This window comes from Callithrix jacchus, chromosome 7 (assembly GCF_049354715.1).
Source record: "Callithrix jacchus isolate 240 chromosome 7, calJac240_pri, whole genome shotgun sequence".
Taxonomy (NCBI): Eukaryota; Metazoa; Chordata; class Mammalia; order Primates; family Cebidae; genus Callithrix; species Callithrix jacchus.
In genome coordinates, this window is record NC_133508.1 from 144685714 (window position 1) to 144702139 (window position 16426).

Consider the following 16426-nt stretch of genomic DNA (forward strand, 5'->3'; position numbering starts at 1 on the left):
CCACCTGGTTTTACCCTAAGTGCAGTAGGGAGCCATTTGCAGGTTTTGAGCAGAAGTGCCGTAGGATCTCATTGGCTGCTATTTGAGAAGAGTCTGGAAGTACAATGGTGAAAGCACTAAGACTGGTTAGGAGTTTCTAAGGATGATTAAAATGAAATGTAGGAGAACAGACTGACAGAGGAGAAGAGGTTGATTAGTGTTTAAGTCCTGGGTAGATTTTGAAGGCTGAATCAACAAGATTTCTTGATGGTTTAGATATGGGTGTGAGAAAAGAGGACAGGGTCAAGGATTACTCCAAAGTGTCTTTTTTTAAAACCTTTATATTTATTTGTATGAGGTTTCTCTTGATACATAAGCATAGTTGAATAGATGTGGATATGCTTTGGAGAGTATGAATTAACATATAGATTACATATATTAAAAAAATCACTTTCGGGGAAGGAGGGCACTCTGGCTAAACTTGCCTATCTCTTGAAAGACAGGTAACAGTTTACTCAGGGCAAGATAAACTGCTATAACGGAACCAAATCTGCAATGTTCAAACATAATAGAAGTTTATTTCTTGTTCATCTATAGACCAGGGTGGATGTTCTAGGTCAGTGGGCTTCTCTCTTCCACGTGGTGATTCAGGTCTGAGGCATTTTGCATCTTGTGGCTGCATCATCACCCAGGGCCTTATTGTCATCTGTATCCCCCCAGCACAAGGCGAAAGAGAGCAAATGAAGGGTACCCTTGCTTCTTCGAAGCCTCCAAATGAAGGTGGTGCACTTTGTTTCTATTCATACTTAATTGATGAAAACCAGTCACAAGGCCACACTTAGCTGTAGGTGCAAGGCGTGGGGCTGAGAAACTGTATCCCTGGTTGGTAGCTGCATTGCAGCTACAACTCAAATTCCTGTGGAAGTCAGGACGCACAGTGTGAGGACAACTCCTGTGTCTGCTACAGACAGGTAAACAAACAGGTTCCACCATTTTAGAGAGACGAAGCATGCATATTAAGGCGCTGGGTGTGCTCCTGGGGTCTTGTATCCCTTCTCCTCTGATTCTTCCCTTAGGACGGGCTTTCCATATGTCTAACTCCAAAGTTTTTAGCTGATGAACTAAATGATAGAAAAACAGCTTTTTAGGAAGATCGAGGTTTTCAGTTTTCCACAAGCCAAGTTTGAGAAATTATCTAAGACACTCAAGTAGAAATCCAGCAGGCAGTTGCATATACACATCTGGAACTCATAGGCGAGACGTGAACTGGAAATATATATTTGAGAAGTCAGAAGCATCTACATAATAGTAAATCTCCAAGATTAGATGAGGTCACCAGGGAGGGGTTGTGGATAGAGAAGAGGCCAGAGGCCAGAGCCCTGGAGCCCTTCAATGTTTAGAGATTAGGAAAACAAAAAAGAGCAGGCAGTAGAATGTAAGATTAATTTTTCCAAAGGCTGCTGAGTGCTCAACTCAGATGAAAGCTAAGAACTGGCCACTGCATTTAGCAGTGCGAATGTCACTGGTGACCTTGTCAAGTGTGTTATCAGTGGACTGGTGGGTTGCCTGACTGGAGTGGGCTTAGGAAGGAGTGGTGGGGAGTGGAGTGGGAGATAGCAAATAGTCAAATAGTCAGTTTTCATGTATTTGCCATGAAATTTTGTATGTGTTTATTATAATCATATACAAAAAGTTTTAGTAATTATATAAATCATATTAAAAAGTTTTAGTTAAGGCCGGGCGCGGTGGCTCAAGCCTGTAATCCCAGCACTTTGGGAGGCCGAGGTGGGTGGATCACGAGGTCAAGAGATCGAGACCATCCTGGTCAACATGGTGAAACCCCGTCTCTACTAAAAATACAAAAATTAGCTGGGCATGGTGGTGCGTGCCTGTAGTCCCAGCTACTTGGGAGGCTGAGGCAGGAGAATTGCTTGAACCCAGGAGGTGGAGGTTGCGGTGAGCCGAAATCACGCCATTGCACTTTAGCCTGGATAACAAGAGTGAAACTCCATCTCAAAAAAAAAAAAGTTTTAGTAACTATAACAATAACTTTTTATTCAATGCCTCTTACACTATAGGCCCTCTACTAAACACTTAATTCATTTGAAAAAAATTTACTCTAAGAAGATTTAGCTTACAAATGAGGAAACTGATGGTTAAAGAAGTGAAGTAACTTGCCCCTGTGCCCATGTGTGGTAAGGGGTGGAGCTGAAATTTGAATTCAAGTCTGTTTGACTCCTAGCCGTCACCCTTGACTACTGTGCTCCTTTAAATATTACAATGAATAGCCACCCACATGAGATTGATTCTTTCCTGAGGTTAAATACTAAATTGGAAGAAATAATGCAGAAAGGCTAACAAAGATCCACCCTCCTTATTGGTCAAGGTATTCTTAGTCTCCAGCAGGCATGATGGGCAGAACTAAACAGCATTGTTCATCGCTTCAGCTGTCAGCCAACTCACAGCAGGTCACTGTCCATGAAGCCTTTTGCAATAAAAAATGGTTTGACGAACCAGTTTTATCAGTGTTGCTAAAGTCAAATAACAATTCTATTGGTAAGAAATTCAGCTCCATCACCATTAATAAAATAGGAAAATCTAGGTCTGTCTACAAGTCCAGTAAGCCAAGCAGAAGGAAAGGGAGTGAATTTGTTTCTGACCTGGTCTTCGTTCTATCAGCAGAGAAGGGGTTTTATTAAACTGGGTGGGGCAAATCTCATAATAGCCTGTAGGCTCACTCCCCTTCCACACTGTCCATTTAATTTTGACTGGTATTTTAATTTACCCTCAGACTCAGCTATTGAGCTCTCCAACCCTGGCTTGAGTTCAGTGGATAAGACAAAGGTAACATCCAACAGAATCATGATAGAACTTCATATGGTCATATGGTCATCAGGATAAACACATGAGTAACAGAAAACTCTGTTCTGAAAGCATGAGTCATATAATTCCATTACAGCTTGGTCCAGTACTTACGAAAGAAAAGTACTAAACTATTAAATAAGCTTCCATTAAGCACTGCTGAAGAAAATTACAACTGCTGGTTTTCTATTGTGTGTGTGTGACATGATGAAAACAAAAAAAAACACTGCAGTTTAGTATGATAACCGAGTATGAAGACAAGAAAACCAGAAAAGCTAATATAATAGTTTTGTAATCTTACAAATTAGGTAATGTATGCAAAATCGTTTTGGGGGTTCCAAAGGATTTACAAACATGAGCCAGTGTTACCAGGTAAACAAATTCAAGGGATATTATAGCTATATAATAGGATCTATTGACCACACACTCACTTATAATTTTATGGAAATAAAAACCTACAGTAAAAATAGTTGCATTTTTATAGCATTTCTCATTCTTTTCAAAAAGTTATACATATATAAGAAAAAATTCAAATACTGTAATAGTTCCAGCTGTGCAAAGTATTCTTGACCCACAGATCCTCAATCATTATCCTCAGAGGCACCCAGAGATTCTAGTTTTTAATATATCCATATGTTTTATGAATTTTATGTCAATATATCTGTTCACATTTTTACCTATATCTTTAGAATAAAAATAATTGAGTATCACCTGATAGTTTTCCTTTATACTTTCACATTCTGTGGATTTTTGATATAGCAATTATACCTCTTTCTGAAAAATAAATATCAATTTTTTTCTCTAAAGTAATTCAAACAATAAATACTTAAGCTTTCATCTTTAACAACTCACCTGTACAATTTACCAAGACAATATGCCTGACATTATTAGAGATCAGAACTTTAAGTCAGTATTCAGTCAGACAAATCCTTAAATGTTTGCAGCTCGATTTTCTTCTAATCAAAACGTGGTGAGAAATTGGTACCGATTAACACGGAGCCTTTGATAGATATTGATTTCCTAGTTTCATTGAACAGAAGCTGTGTTTGATTCCAAAGCTTGCCTTTGATTCCAAAGTCTTTCTTCTTTATGTAGCCCCTAAATATTTTATGAACAAGCTGGGGAAGGAGAAGAAAAATGAAGTCCCTTTAGCTCTTGAATATGACGTTTCAACATGAGGCACAGAAATACATTGCATTATAGTTTTACCTTTCATTTCTTCACTGGTTGCCGTTGATATGTTGCTCCAACTTACTTGGATACTTAGCACATGCAGATCTAGGCAGACGGTCCAGTACTTCTGGACTTCTTTGCCAGATGGAAAACCTTTGAATGATTCAGGTTCTTTCTTCTGGCTAATAGGCAATATCAGCAGCCTTCGACAACAGTGTTTCTTCTTTCACAATACTCTGGTAGCTTTTGAAGTTTTTGGACACAAAATTCAATCTATTAGAGTTAGAAAAGGGAGAGGCATCCTGAAAAATATAGTTTTGCCATATTTATAAGTTATCAATTTTATAATTCATTATGAGAAAAGGCAAAATGCAACCATTATGATTGGTTAAAATAACAGATTACATTTAAGCATAGCTGAGGTACTTCAGGAAAATGTGCACAGAGCCCTCTGACATAGGACTTCCTTTCAATCCAATGTCCCCACCATCCCCCTCTTCCTAAAACAATATGCTCACTGACACTTGTTTCCAAAATGGCTATTAAAAAATAGTTTCTCCTTCCAAATTTTTTACCATATAGGTATACAGTGAAAATTCAACCATCAATGAACATGATAAATATACACAGTAATTCGATGAGAAAAAAATTTTCCCAAAATATACAAATAGGTTGTTCAGAGCCACACAGATAAAACAACAGACTAACTGATTTTTTTTTCCTTTTACTTTATTGTTTTTGGTCATGGAAAGACATAGGGAAACCTTGGCTGAATATCAATCATTCATTCTCTATAGATACACTTAACAATTCATTCCGCACAAATTATTCTAGAATAAAAAAGTTTAAATTGGCATTAGAAATATTACTACTAGTTATAGCATTTTAACAAAAGAAAGGGATTTCTGGGATTCTGTAAAACTATATGGAAAAAAGGACAACTAAAAGATATATAAGATATAGGATAAAAAGAAGATCATGGATTAAAACAAATATAAAACAAGAATTAAAATGATTATAAATCAAAAGAGAAATTACAAATGAAAGAGACTCATTATAAATGAAAAAGGACCTGAATTATGCCTGAATATCTAGTTCTTGATGGGCATATAAATAAAATCTCACACTTAAATGTGCTAATGAACTAAATAACTAATTGGCTTCTGCTGGTTCTGAACCAGAGGTGTACAGTGGTTGGAGAAAAGCTTGTCAGCACCGTTTCCTTTCTTTCACAGAGTACAGCTCATTGTTTTTCACTTCCAAAGGAGAAAAAAAAAATCACCACATTTGTGAGGGTTTTTTTTCCTCATCACCTCATCCCTAGACTCAGTTTCAGCTTTAATCCTTATCCCTTCAATGAATACAGCATTTCCATTTATTTCAAAGTATTGTATTGGTGCTGATAAAAATAGGCCCAAAATTTTGAAAAGAGATTAATTATGCTGAGAAATGTCCATTGTAAGTACTGCAAGGACACTGAACCAAGAGCCAGTGTATACTGACATTGTTTGCTGCTGTTTATAGGAAATTACATAAGCACAGTACTGGAACAGAAGGAAATAGCTTATATGGGTCATAGCTTTGTGGATAAAGGAAAAACGTTCTATGTAAAATAAATTAAGGACTTTCCAAACAAAGTAAAGGTTAAGACATACAAATATATATGTTATGTTTCACACACACAAACAAACCAAGTAAATAAAAAGAACTCCTAAAACCTAATTAGAAAATAACGTAAAACCAGACTGCAGCAATTACAGTGCACTATTCCTCTAAAAGGGAGATGAAGATGATACGCCATATGCTATATCTGTGACACGAAAGACAATTGTTCTAAGGATCTACCACTTTAAAAAATAAAAATAATTTTTAAAATAATTACATCAGCATATGGACTCTGGAAAATTTCTTGTACTGTGATAAGGTCAGATGGACATTTCCTGTTTCACATTTCTAGTACACGTTGTCTTTTAGACAATAATAGTGTGAAACAATAGTTTGGCATGAGTTCAACGCATACTAAGAAATGCCTGGCTCTACATAGGCTAGCCGGTTTTCCCAACACCATTTATTAAATAGGGAATCCTTTTCCCACTGCTTGTTTTTGTCAGGTTTATCAAAGATCAAATGGTTGTAGAGGTGTGCTGTTATTTCTGAAGCCTCTGTTCTGTTTTATTGGTCTATATCTCTGTTTTGGTACCAGTACCATTGCTGTTTGGTTACTGAAGCCTTGTAGTATAGTTTGAAGTCACGCGGCATGATGGCTCCAGCTTTTTTTTTTTTGGCTTGGGATTATCTTGGTTATATGGGATCTTTTTTGGTTCCATACGAAATTTAAAGTAGTTTTTGCTGATTCTATGAATAAAGTCAATGGTAGCTTGATGGGGATAGCACTGAATCTATAAATTGCTTTGGGTGGTATGGCCATTTTCACAATATTGATTCTTCCTAACCATGAGCATGGAATGCTTTTCCATTTGTGTCCTCTCTTATAACCTTGAGCAGTGGTTTGTAGTTCTCCTTGAAGAGGTCCTTCACATCCCTTGTAAGCTGTATTCCTAGGTATTTTATTCTCTTTGTAGCAATTGTGAATGGCAATTCCCTTATGATTTGGCTCTTTGTTTGTTATTGGTGTATAGGAATGCTTGTGATTTTTGCACATTGACTTTGTATCCTGAGACTTGGCTGAAGTTGCTTATCAGCTTAAGGAGATTTTGGTCTGAGACGATGGGGTTTTCTAAATAGACAATCATGTCATCTGCAAAGGGAGACAATTTGACTTCCTCTCTTCCTATTTGAATACCCTGTATTTCTTTCTCTTGCCTGATTGCCCTGGCCAGAACTTCCAATCCTACATTGAATAGGAGTGGTGAGAGAGGGCATCCTTGTCTTGTGCCGCTTTTCAAAGGGAATGCTTCCAGCTTTTGCCCATCCAGTATGACATTGGCTGTGGGTTTGTCATAAAGAGGTCTTACTACTTTGAGATAGGTTCCATCAATACCTAGTTTACTGAGAGTTTTAGCATGAAGGGTGCTGAATTTTATCGAAGGCCTTCTCTGCATTGACTGGGATAATCATGTGGGTTTTGTCTTTGGTTCTGTTTATGTGGTGGATTACATTTATTGATTTGCGTCTGTTGAACCAGCTTTGCATCCCAGAGATGAAGCCAACATGATCATGCTGGATAGGCTTTTTGATGTGCTGCTGGATTCAGTCTGTCAGTATTTTATTGAGGATTTTTGCATTGATGTTCGTCAGGGATATTGGCCTGAAATTTTCTTTTTTGTTGTTGTTGTGTCTCTGCCAGGTTTGAGTATCAGGATGATGCTGGCCCCATAAAAAGAATTGGGGAGGATTCCCTCTTATTCTATTGTTTGGAATAGTTTCAGAAGGAATGGTACCAGCTCCCCTTTGTACCTCTGCTGGAACTTGGCTATGAATCTATCTGGACCTGGGCTTTTTTTGGTTGGTAGGCTATTAATTGCTGCCTCAGTTTCAGAATTTGTTATAGGTCTATTCAGGGATTCGACTTCTTCCTGAAAACTGGATCCCTTTCTTATACCTTAAACAAAAATTAACTCGAGATGGATTAAAGACTTAAATGTAAGACCTAAAACTATAAACAACCTAGAAGTAAACCTAGGCAACACCACTCAGGACATAGGCATGGGCAATGACTTCATGATTAAAACACCTAAAGCTATGATAACAAAAGCCAAAATTGGCAAATGGGATTGAATTAAACTAAAGAGTTTCTGCACAGCAAAAGAAACTATCATCAGAATGAAGAGGTAACCTACAGAATGAGAGAAAATGTTTGCAATATATCCATCTAACAAAAGGCTAATATCCAGAATCTACAAGGAACTTAAACCAATTTGCAAGAAACAAAAAGAACCCATCAAAAAGTGGGCAAATAATATGAACAGACACTTCTCAAAAGAAGATATTTACGTGGCCAAGAAACAAGAAAAAGCTTATCATTGCTGGTCATTAGAGAAATGCAAATCAAAACCACAATGAGATACCATCTCATGCCAATTAAAATGGTGATTATTAAGAAGTCAGGAAACCACAGATGCTGGAGAAGACGTGGAGAAATAGGAATGCTTTTACACTGTTGGTGGGAGTGTAAATTAGTTCAACAATCGTGGAAAACAGTGTGGCAATTCCTCAAGGATCTAGAACCAGAAACATCATTTAACCCAGCAATCCCATTACTGGGTACATACCCAAAGGATTATAAATCATTCCACTATAAAGAGACATGCACATGTATATTTATTGCAGCACTGTTCAAGATAGCAAAGACTTGGAACCAACCCAAATGCCCATCAATGGTAGACTGGATAAAGAAAATGTGGCATATATATACCATGGAATACTATGCAGTCATAAAAAAAGATGAGTTCATATCCTTTGCAGGGATATGGATAAAGCTGGACACCATCATTCTCAGCAAACAAACACAGGAACAGAAAACCACACACTGTATGTCCTCACTCATAAGTGGGAGTTGAACAATTAGAACACATGGACACAGGGAGGGGAACATCACACACCAGGGCCTGTCAGGAGGTGGTGTAGCATTAGGAGAAATGCTTAATTTACACGACGGGGTGATGGATGCAGCAAACCACCACAGCATGTGTCTACCTATGTAACAAACCTGCACATTCTGCACATGTATCCCAGAACGTAAAGTATAATTCAACAAAACAAAACAACTAAAAAGAAATGCCTGGCTCTTGAAGGCTGGGATGAGTCAGGCTTGAATGGCAAAGATCTCAATGACAACAACAAAAAAACAAAGATAGTGTCTGGGAAGTGGTGGCCCTAAAGAATAAGATTCAAGAAGTGGACATATCTCTGACATTAATTTTTAATGTCTCTTGATCATTGAAAAGCTCTTATGTTCAGTATTTACATTTACACAGATGGCATTTATGCTTTTATCTGAATAGCTTGGTATTTTGGCTTGTTGGTTTGCAAAGCAAATTGTGATATGGAAAAATCATGAATTGGCAGTTCCTTAGATTGTTAACTAGGACTGGCCATTACTCGCACTATTGTGCCTCCTCTCTTGCCCTGAACAATCGGTTCAGAAAAGTATGAGGGCTGCCTTGATCCTTACCAGACTTTGTAATCTGTAGGCAACCTTTATCCTAACCCTGGACCTCCCAGCTACTTTGAACACCCTGAGGTAGATCCACTTGTTACTGAGTCCCTTACAAATCTGTTCCATCTTCCATCTTCTCTGATGCTAGGTTGGGACCCTCATAATATGCTGCCATCATAGAAACAACCTGTACCGATATAAGAATATTTGAGTCCGTCATTTTCAGTGCCATGTCTCATCTCTAATCCTCGGCCATTCAGTTAGGGAAAACATGAAGATAGCATTGTAGAATAAGGTAAGGGATGCAGAAGGGTTTTAATATTGGAACAAACACTTCAGAGAGTCCAGGGACAGACTTAGGAGGAGCAGAAAGTTGCAAAGCAAAAGGAATGACAACAGGGTAAAGGAATAGGAGACAGAGGATAACTGTCTTTCTTTCAGTGCCAGTGAATTATTACAACGAATGAGAGAACTGAAAGTCATCCTTGTCCAATCCTTCTCATTTGCTCTCTACAACCAATCAACCACCAAGTCCTCCTAATTTTTTATACCCTTGGACTAAAAAACACCTACTGGGTTTTGTTTTTCCCAAAAATAATAAATTTTTGTTTACTTAAAAATTATATATATAGTGCATGATGTCTATTTTTAAATTCCAAAATGATATGGAAAAAGACAGAGAAAAAGGAAAAGCTATGGCCAATTCTACCATCCAGAAATAAACATGTTTTAATATTTTATTGAAAGTCTGCTAGATATTTCTATATATGCAGATACATGTTTTGTACACACATACAAATAATTTTACATAAAGTGGGCATGTTATGCTTGGAGTTTGATAACCAGTTTTTACTTAATAGGTCACAAGCATTGTGATACACAGGCGGCTTTCTATTTCAATATTATACATCCATGTAATCATTTTAAATTATCACCTAATATTCCAGTAGGAGGATCTATAATAATTTATTAACATACCTTTCATTGAAGGAATTATTTTCTGAATTTTGATTGTTATTAACAGTTCCAAGACAAATACTTTGTACATATATCTGTCCTATATTCTGTGATCTTCACTAACATGATAATAAAGATTGTATTTTTATTTCCAGTTTTTAAAAATATTTGGTCAGGTTTTAAGATTTTGGAGGTCATATTTATTCTTGAATAAATTGCTGTGTTTATTTTTATATTAGGATGCTTTTTTATTGTTAAGAGCTCTTAATATATTCAGGATGCCAACCTTTCCCATCTTTCATATCATTCATGTCTTCTAAGTGTTTTTCTCCAGTTTGTTCCTTCCTTTTTAAATGTAATTTTATGATGTTTTGCAGAAGAGAAACCATTAGTGTTAGCATAGGCAAATTTATCAGTAATGCTTGTTTGGTTTAGCTCTACTGATTAATCTCCAGACATTCCTCCTATCACCAACCTACATCCGATCTTCTATAATCTTTCATCCAGGTACCTATAACAGTCTAGATTGGTCTCCCTGCTCCCAGTCTCTGTCTTTTGGAATCTGCACTCCATGCAGCTGTCAAAATGTCCTATTTAAAATGAAAATCTTGCCAGGCGATTCTTCTACCTGTTTGTTCAGTGCTGTGTGTTCCAAGTTGGATATTCATACGGCCCATGCTATATGAGGTGGCTCCTCATATAAAAGAAAATAAAAATAAAATAAAAACTAATTTAACTAATGAAAACTATTTTAAAATTCCAAAATGACATGGAAAAATATAGAGAAAAAGGAAAAGCCACCTCCAATTCTACCATCCAGAAAGAAGCATGTTTTAATATTTCATTGCAAGTCTGCTAGATATCTCTATATATGCAGATACATGATTTGCACACGCACGCAAAGCTTTTCTTCTACAAAGAATGGAAAATATTCCTGGGGTACTACTTAGTTGTAAAGAGTTTTGAAGAAAGAAAATACATTATTTTTATTTTAAGAAAAACACACATATATGGAGCAGGATGCATGATCCCTATGAATTTGCAAAATACACTGGAAGACTTCAAATAAATATTTGTATTTAGGTGAACATGTTCAAATGGCAATGGATATGGAGGATAAAGTTTTAAACCCCTTGACATGTGCAACAGAAAATGCCTTGCATTCAACTATATCCATTGCCTTCGCCTCTTGATCATATCGGTTTCCCAGCATCCCTTTAAGGTAGGTGTGTGATCATGTGATTGAACTCTCACCCGTAGAATATGGGAGAAATTAGTGTGATCATATAATTTATTACCCAAGCCGAGACACTGTTAAGAGCAAAGGAGGACACTGTTCATTGTTGTGTTGAAATTCAGGTATAAACTGGGCCATATGATCACCAGGGGAAGAACTGATGTGTGCCACTCCATGGTGGACTCAGGCCTAACTCTTCTGTCTCTTCTCCAGGATGTAGGCAGATGCAGAAGATCTAGCAGAAGACTCAGTGCCCCAGGTAGAGCCACAGTCTGGAAGGCTAGTGCTAAATTGTCAGGGAGTGTGAAGTCCATTTGTGTTATTTCAAACCATTGTTCATTATAGCATCTTCACTAGACTGGCACAACATGGAACACAGGCTTTCCACAGCATGGCCTCTCCCTAGCTCTCCAGCCTCTCCTTTCATCAGTCTTGAGCTTGAACTTAAGCTCTACCAAACTGAATGCTCAGACATTTTTAAGTACCTGTTTATATGTCAGTTTTTCTCTTAGTCAAGGAGCCCCTTGATGGTAAAGCTTAATTACCTTTGCAGCACTTATTACCTGGCATATACTAGATTTCATAAATATCTATTGAATGAAGAAATGTCTAGCCAAATGAGGAGTAAATCTTTCAATAGATGTTATTTCATGCCTGGAACTAAAAATACCAGAACTATATACCTAATAGAAGATATTATATCTGCAGACAAATATTCAGATGCAAGATTTTAGAAAAATAAGCTACACATTTTGGTAGTCCTAAAATATGAATGCAAAAATATTCTTTCTCTTTGCCTTTAAAGTTTCTTTATTTTCACTTCCTTCCCACCCCATTTACAAGCACACACACACATTCGCTCACTTCCTACGGGAATATTTGACTTAATTAACAATAGAAGAATAAGTTACAAAGAAAATAAAGAAGATTTTAAGTTCAGATCCTAATGCTGTCCAATAATCCTTACATGAGGTGCTTTGGCTCAGCAGCAGGATTTGCCTCTCCTGCTTCCCAAGATGATTAAGAGTTGATGTATAATTGACAACGATGCACACTAGAGCATGTTATCAACTCAAGAAAGGGGCTTTGCCGGCCTGATTTTCATTAACCTTAATAGCAGTTAAGCTGCACACACAAGGCATAATGTCCTCATGCTTTAAAAAAAGGGAGAGGCTTTCATCACCTAGATTATGAAATATTGATTAACTCATGTGTGCTCAGATATCCATCTAAAAATGGAATCATTCAATCTGTCATCCTTCTCCCTCATCCACATATAAAAACATAATGGTAGTTTTGAGGAGAACAAAAGGAGTGATGAGAAGGTGGGAAATGAGGAAGAAGGATAAGAGCAGAGAAAGAAACAGGCTGCAAATAAAACATGACAAACTATCCCTACAGACAGACACACCACATCCACTCACAATCACATACACACAACACCCACTCTACTAATTAATATAGCTTTGCTTTCATGCCAGATATTAGGGGCACATTAATTAGAGAGAAATCTCATTCATCCATTTTTCAGTTCATTAATTATGCATCAATACCAAATTTTTATTGGCCTGCTGAAAGACAATCTGTTCCAATAAAGATCTGATGCTGCACATTACACAACAGTTATGGGGCTTTCCTGCCTCTTTGGATGATATTTTGGATCTATTCAATTCCTATGTGACACGTATTTGTGTCCCCTACTGAGTATTCTGTGATTATGGAATGTTCGTTAAGCTGACTACAATTGTTTCTTAGCAAATACTTCATTCATCTCTGTCACAAACACATTAAGAATCCTATTCAGCTTGAAAAAAAAGCAGTGCAATATTCTGAATTTACTTAATGTCACTGAATTATATACTTAAAGATGGTTAAAATGTAAATTTTATATGATGTATAGTTATCACAATAAAAGAAAGAAGAAAAAAATTTAAAATGAAATGAGCATGTCTATAAACTTTTAGAAAAGTTAAATTTTATGTGAACTGTAAAAGTGAAAAAAGAGTTTGAAAGTTCTTGAACATTCTCAGACCTCAGAATGTATTTCTTTATATGCAGAGAGAATATTATAAAATGGACTTCAGAGCCCAGACAACCTTCAATGTGCTGCTTGCAGAGAGATTTGGGGAAGGAAAGGATGTGTGTGTGAATGGCCTCATCAACAAACACTAACTGAGCATTCAGAAGATTCTTAGCACTGCACTAATTAATTTGGAGCTACCTATATTTAATTATATCTGTTCTCCTACCATACCATTCCTTATGTTCCTGGCTTATTTCTTTATCACTGCCTTGATGTCATAGCTCTCTCTGATGTCATAGCTCCCAAGTGTAAGTAAAGGTGAAAAGATTCACCAGATTTTGAGTAGTAAGCATATAAAATTTTTTTTCACTGAATAAGTCTCACTTTTGAGGAGCCCTTCAGATCCATGAAGTGCTTCATACTTAATACTTACTACATAGTAATACTACAGTGTGTCACACTCTCAGTGGGCACACAGCAAATGTCAACTGACTCAATGACCTTTTCCCAACCCTTTGTATCAAGAGAGTCAGTATTAAATGTCATCAAATCCTATTTCCCTGTGAAAGCTGATTGAACATGCAGGTTAGAGGGGAATTTTTAACTTAATACCACATAACTAAAATTACTTCAACAGTTGCTGTGTAGCATTGATTTGAGGCAAACTTCTGATCAATAAATTGAAACCTTTCAAAATGAAATTTGAAATAAAGAAAAATAGAAAAATGTGGCACATATACACCATGGAATATTATGCAGCAATCAGAAATGATGAGTTCATGTCGTTTGTAGGGACATGGATGAATCTGGAGAACATCATCCTCAGCAAACTGACACAAGAACAGAAAATGAAACACCGCATATTCTCACTCATAGGTGGGTGATGAAAAATGAGAACACATGGACACAGAAAGGGGAGTACTAAACACTGGGGTCTATTGGGGGGAAAAGGGGAGGGCCAGTGGGAGGGGGAGGTGGGGAGGGATAGCCTGGGGAGAAATGCCAAATGTGGGTGAAGGGGAGAAGAAAAGCAAAGCACACTGCCATGTGTGTACCTACGCAACTGTCTCGCATGCTCTGCTCACGTACCCCAAAACCTATAATCAAATAAAAAATTAAAAAAAAAAAAAAGAAAAATAGAAAAAGATATAATAAAGCTTTTGCTAAATATTGTATGCCTTGTCTAATTTTTCACTATGCAAATACTGCTAATGGATATTTTTATAAAAATAAAAATAAACAATATCCTAAAGAAAGCATCATACCTTGTTAAATCCCTTTTGTCACTTTCCTTTAATCTTTCTTATTTTAAGTATTTTAAATTATGTAGATTTATTTAGTGAACAGGCTGAGTTATTTAAATTCTCTTCTTTGGGAGGTCTAGACAGGTGGATCACAAGGTTGGGAGTTCAAGACCAGCCTGACCAACATGGTGAAACTCCATCTCTACTAAAAATATAAAAATTAGCCAGGCATGGTTGCTAATCCCAGATACTTGGGAGGCTGAGGCAGGAGAATCACTTGAACCCAGGAAGCAGAGGCTGCAGTGAGCCAAGATCATGCCACTACACTCCAGCCTTGGGGACAGAGCGAGACTCCATCTCAAAAAAAAAAAAAAATTCTCTTCTTCATTGTATCTCCAGTTGTGTTTATATTTATCCAATTTCCATTCTCCATTGAGGGCTTGCCTGGGATTAGTCCAGCCTGCAAGAGGTCAAGAAAGAAGATAGGAGTGTGTCTTGCCCACTATTATGTAGTGTATAGAGCAGGAGGGAAAGTATCAAAGGTTACCTGAAAGAGATACTACTGAAGTAAGAACCGCTCAGCGTCCAAATGCTCATCTAAACAAGGCGGACCTGGGTGATTAATGAGATCCTTGCTGGGAAACCAAGTGGCCAGAGAATGAAATGCAGGTCCGAATGGCTGGGCCATATTTTTGCATGTGTCTTAGCATATGTTCTATGAGCAGACCCAATTTATCTAATGACATCAACAAAGTTGGGACAGGTAAAGTTCAAACATCCTCAACATGGGGCTACTAACATTTGCATAACATTTTAAAATTTTACATATAGCATCTCAACGGAACATTGAGTTAACCATATGAGGTTGCTATTAATAATATCTATATTTAACAGGTGAGGATAGGGCAGAGAAATGTGACACCACCGTAGGAACAGCATCTGGGGCTTGGCTTCCTCTCAACTAGTTACTGAGAAGCACCCATAGCTGTCTTGGGGCAGGGTCCCCTCTCCAGTTAGAGGAGCCAGTTTGTGAATGTGTTGCTTATGGATCACCTGGCGACCGGCTAGTCAGAGAAGCAGCAGTGAAAGAAACTGCATTCAGGCTGAGAGGAGCATGGGGCCTGGGAGGTCTTGGTGAAACTGTTTCTCACTTAAGAGGGTCTAGAAGAAAGGCAGTAGGAAGTAGTAGCCAAGTGTGAGACCTCATGAACTTTTGCACAGATAGATCTCCAAAAATAAATAAAAAATAAAAATAAAAAATCTTTAATTTTTTAATAAAAGATTACTGAGTGACTTTGGATATGTATCTTGGAAGCAATTCAGGGTTTAAGTAAATTTTCATCCCCAAAATAAACACACAAAAAAGCCTATCTTCAGTGCCATCTACTTAAGTATGTGGGTAAGACTTCTCAGGACATGCATCTATAAAAATAAAAAGTAGGGACTATATTGATGCTGAAACTATCTCATTCCAGCAATCAGTAATAACTATTCCTGAATAGATACACACAAACTGATTGTCAAGCAAAACAGAAGCCCTAAAACAACAGAAAATAAAAGAAGCAGAATTTTAAAAAATGAAAAAGCCCGGTCTGGGCGTGGTGGCTCATGCCTGTAATCTCAGCACTCTGGAAGGCAAAGGTGGGTGGATCACAAGGTCAGGAGTTTGAGACCAGCCTGACCAACATGGTGAAACCCCATCTCTACTAAAAATACAAAAATTAGCCGGGTGTGGTGATGGGTGCCTGTAGTCCCAGCTACTCAGGAGGTTGAGGCAGGAGATCTGCTTGAACCCGGGAGGCGGAAGTTGTAGTGAGCTGATATCGCCCCAC

At 37.4% G+C, this 16426-nt stretch overlaps 1 protein-coding gene across 7 annotated transcripts in view; it reads right to left on the reverse strand.

Moving 5' to 3' along the window:
• Window positions 1–304: 304 nt before the first annotated feature.
• Window positions 305–16426, reverse strand: part of LOC108592676 (putative uncharacterized protein CCDC28A-AS1) — a 144694-nt gene continuing 128572 nt past the window's right edge. For 4 of the 7 annotated variants that reach the window (XM_078332637.1, XM_078332633.1, XM_078332632.1 and 1 more), the window contains 2 exons: window positions 4051–4287; window positions 305–1100 (listed from right to left, as the gene is read on the reverse strand). In XM_078332637.1, coding sequence (XP_078188763.1) covers window positions 4197–4287 — 91 coding nt within the window. In that variant the 3' untranslated portion in view covers window positions 305–1100; window positions 4051–4196. Of the gene's footprint in view, window positions 1246–3693; window positions 4288–16426 lie in introns of those variants that run through there. The other 3 variants (XM_078332631.1, XM_078332639.1, XM_078332640.1) reach the window with 3 other exon arrangements.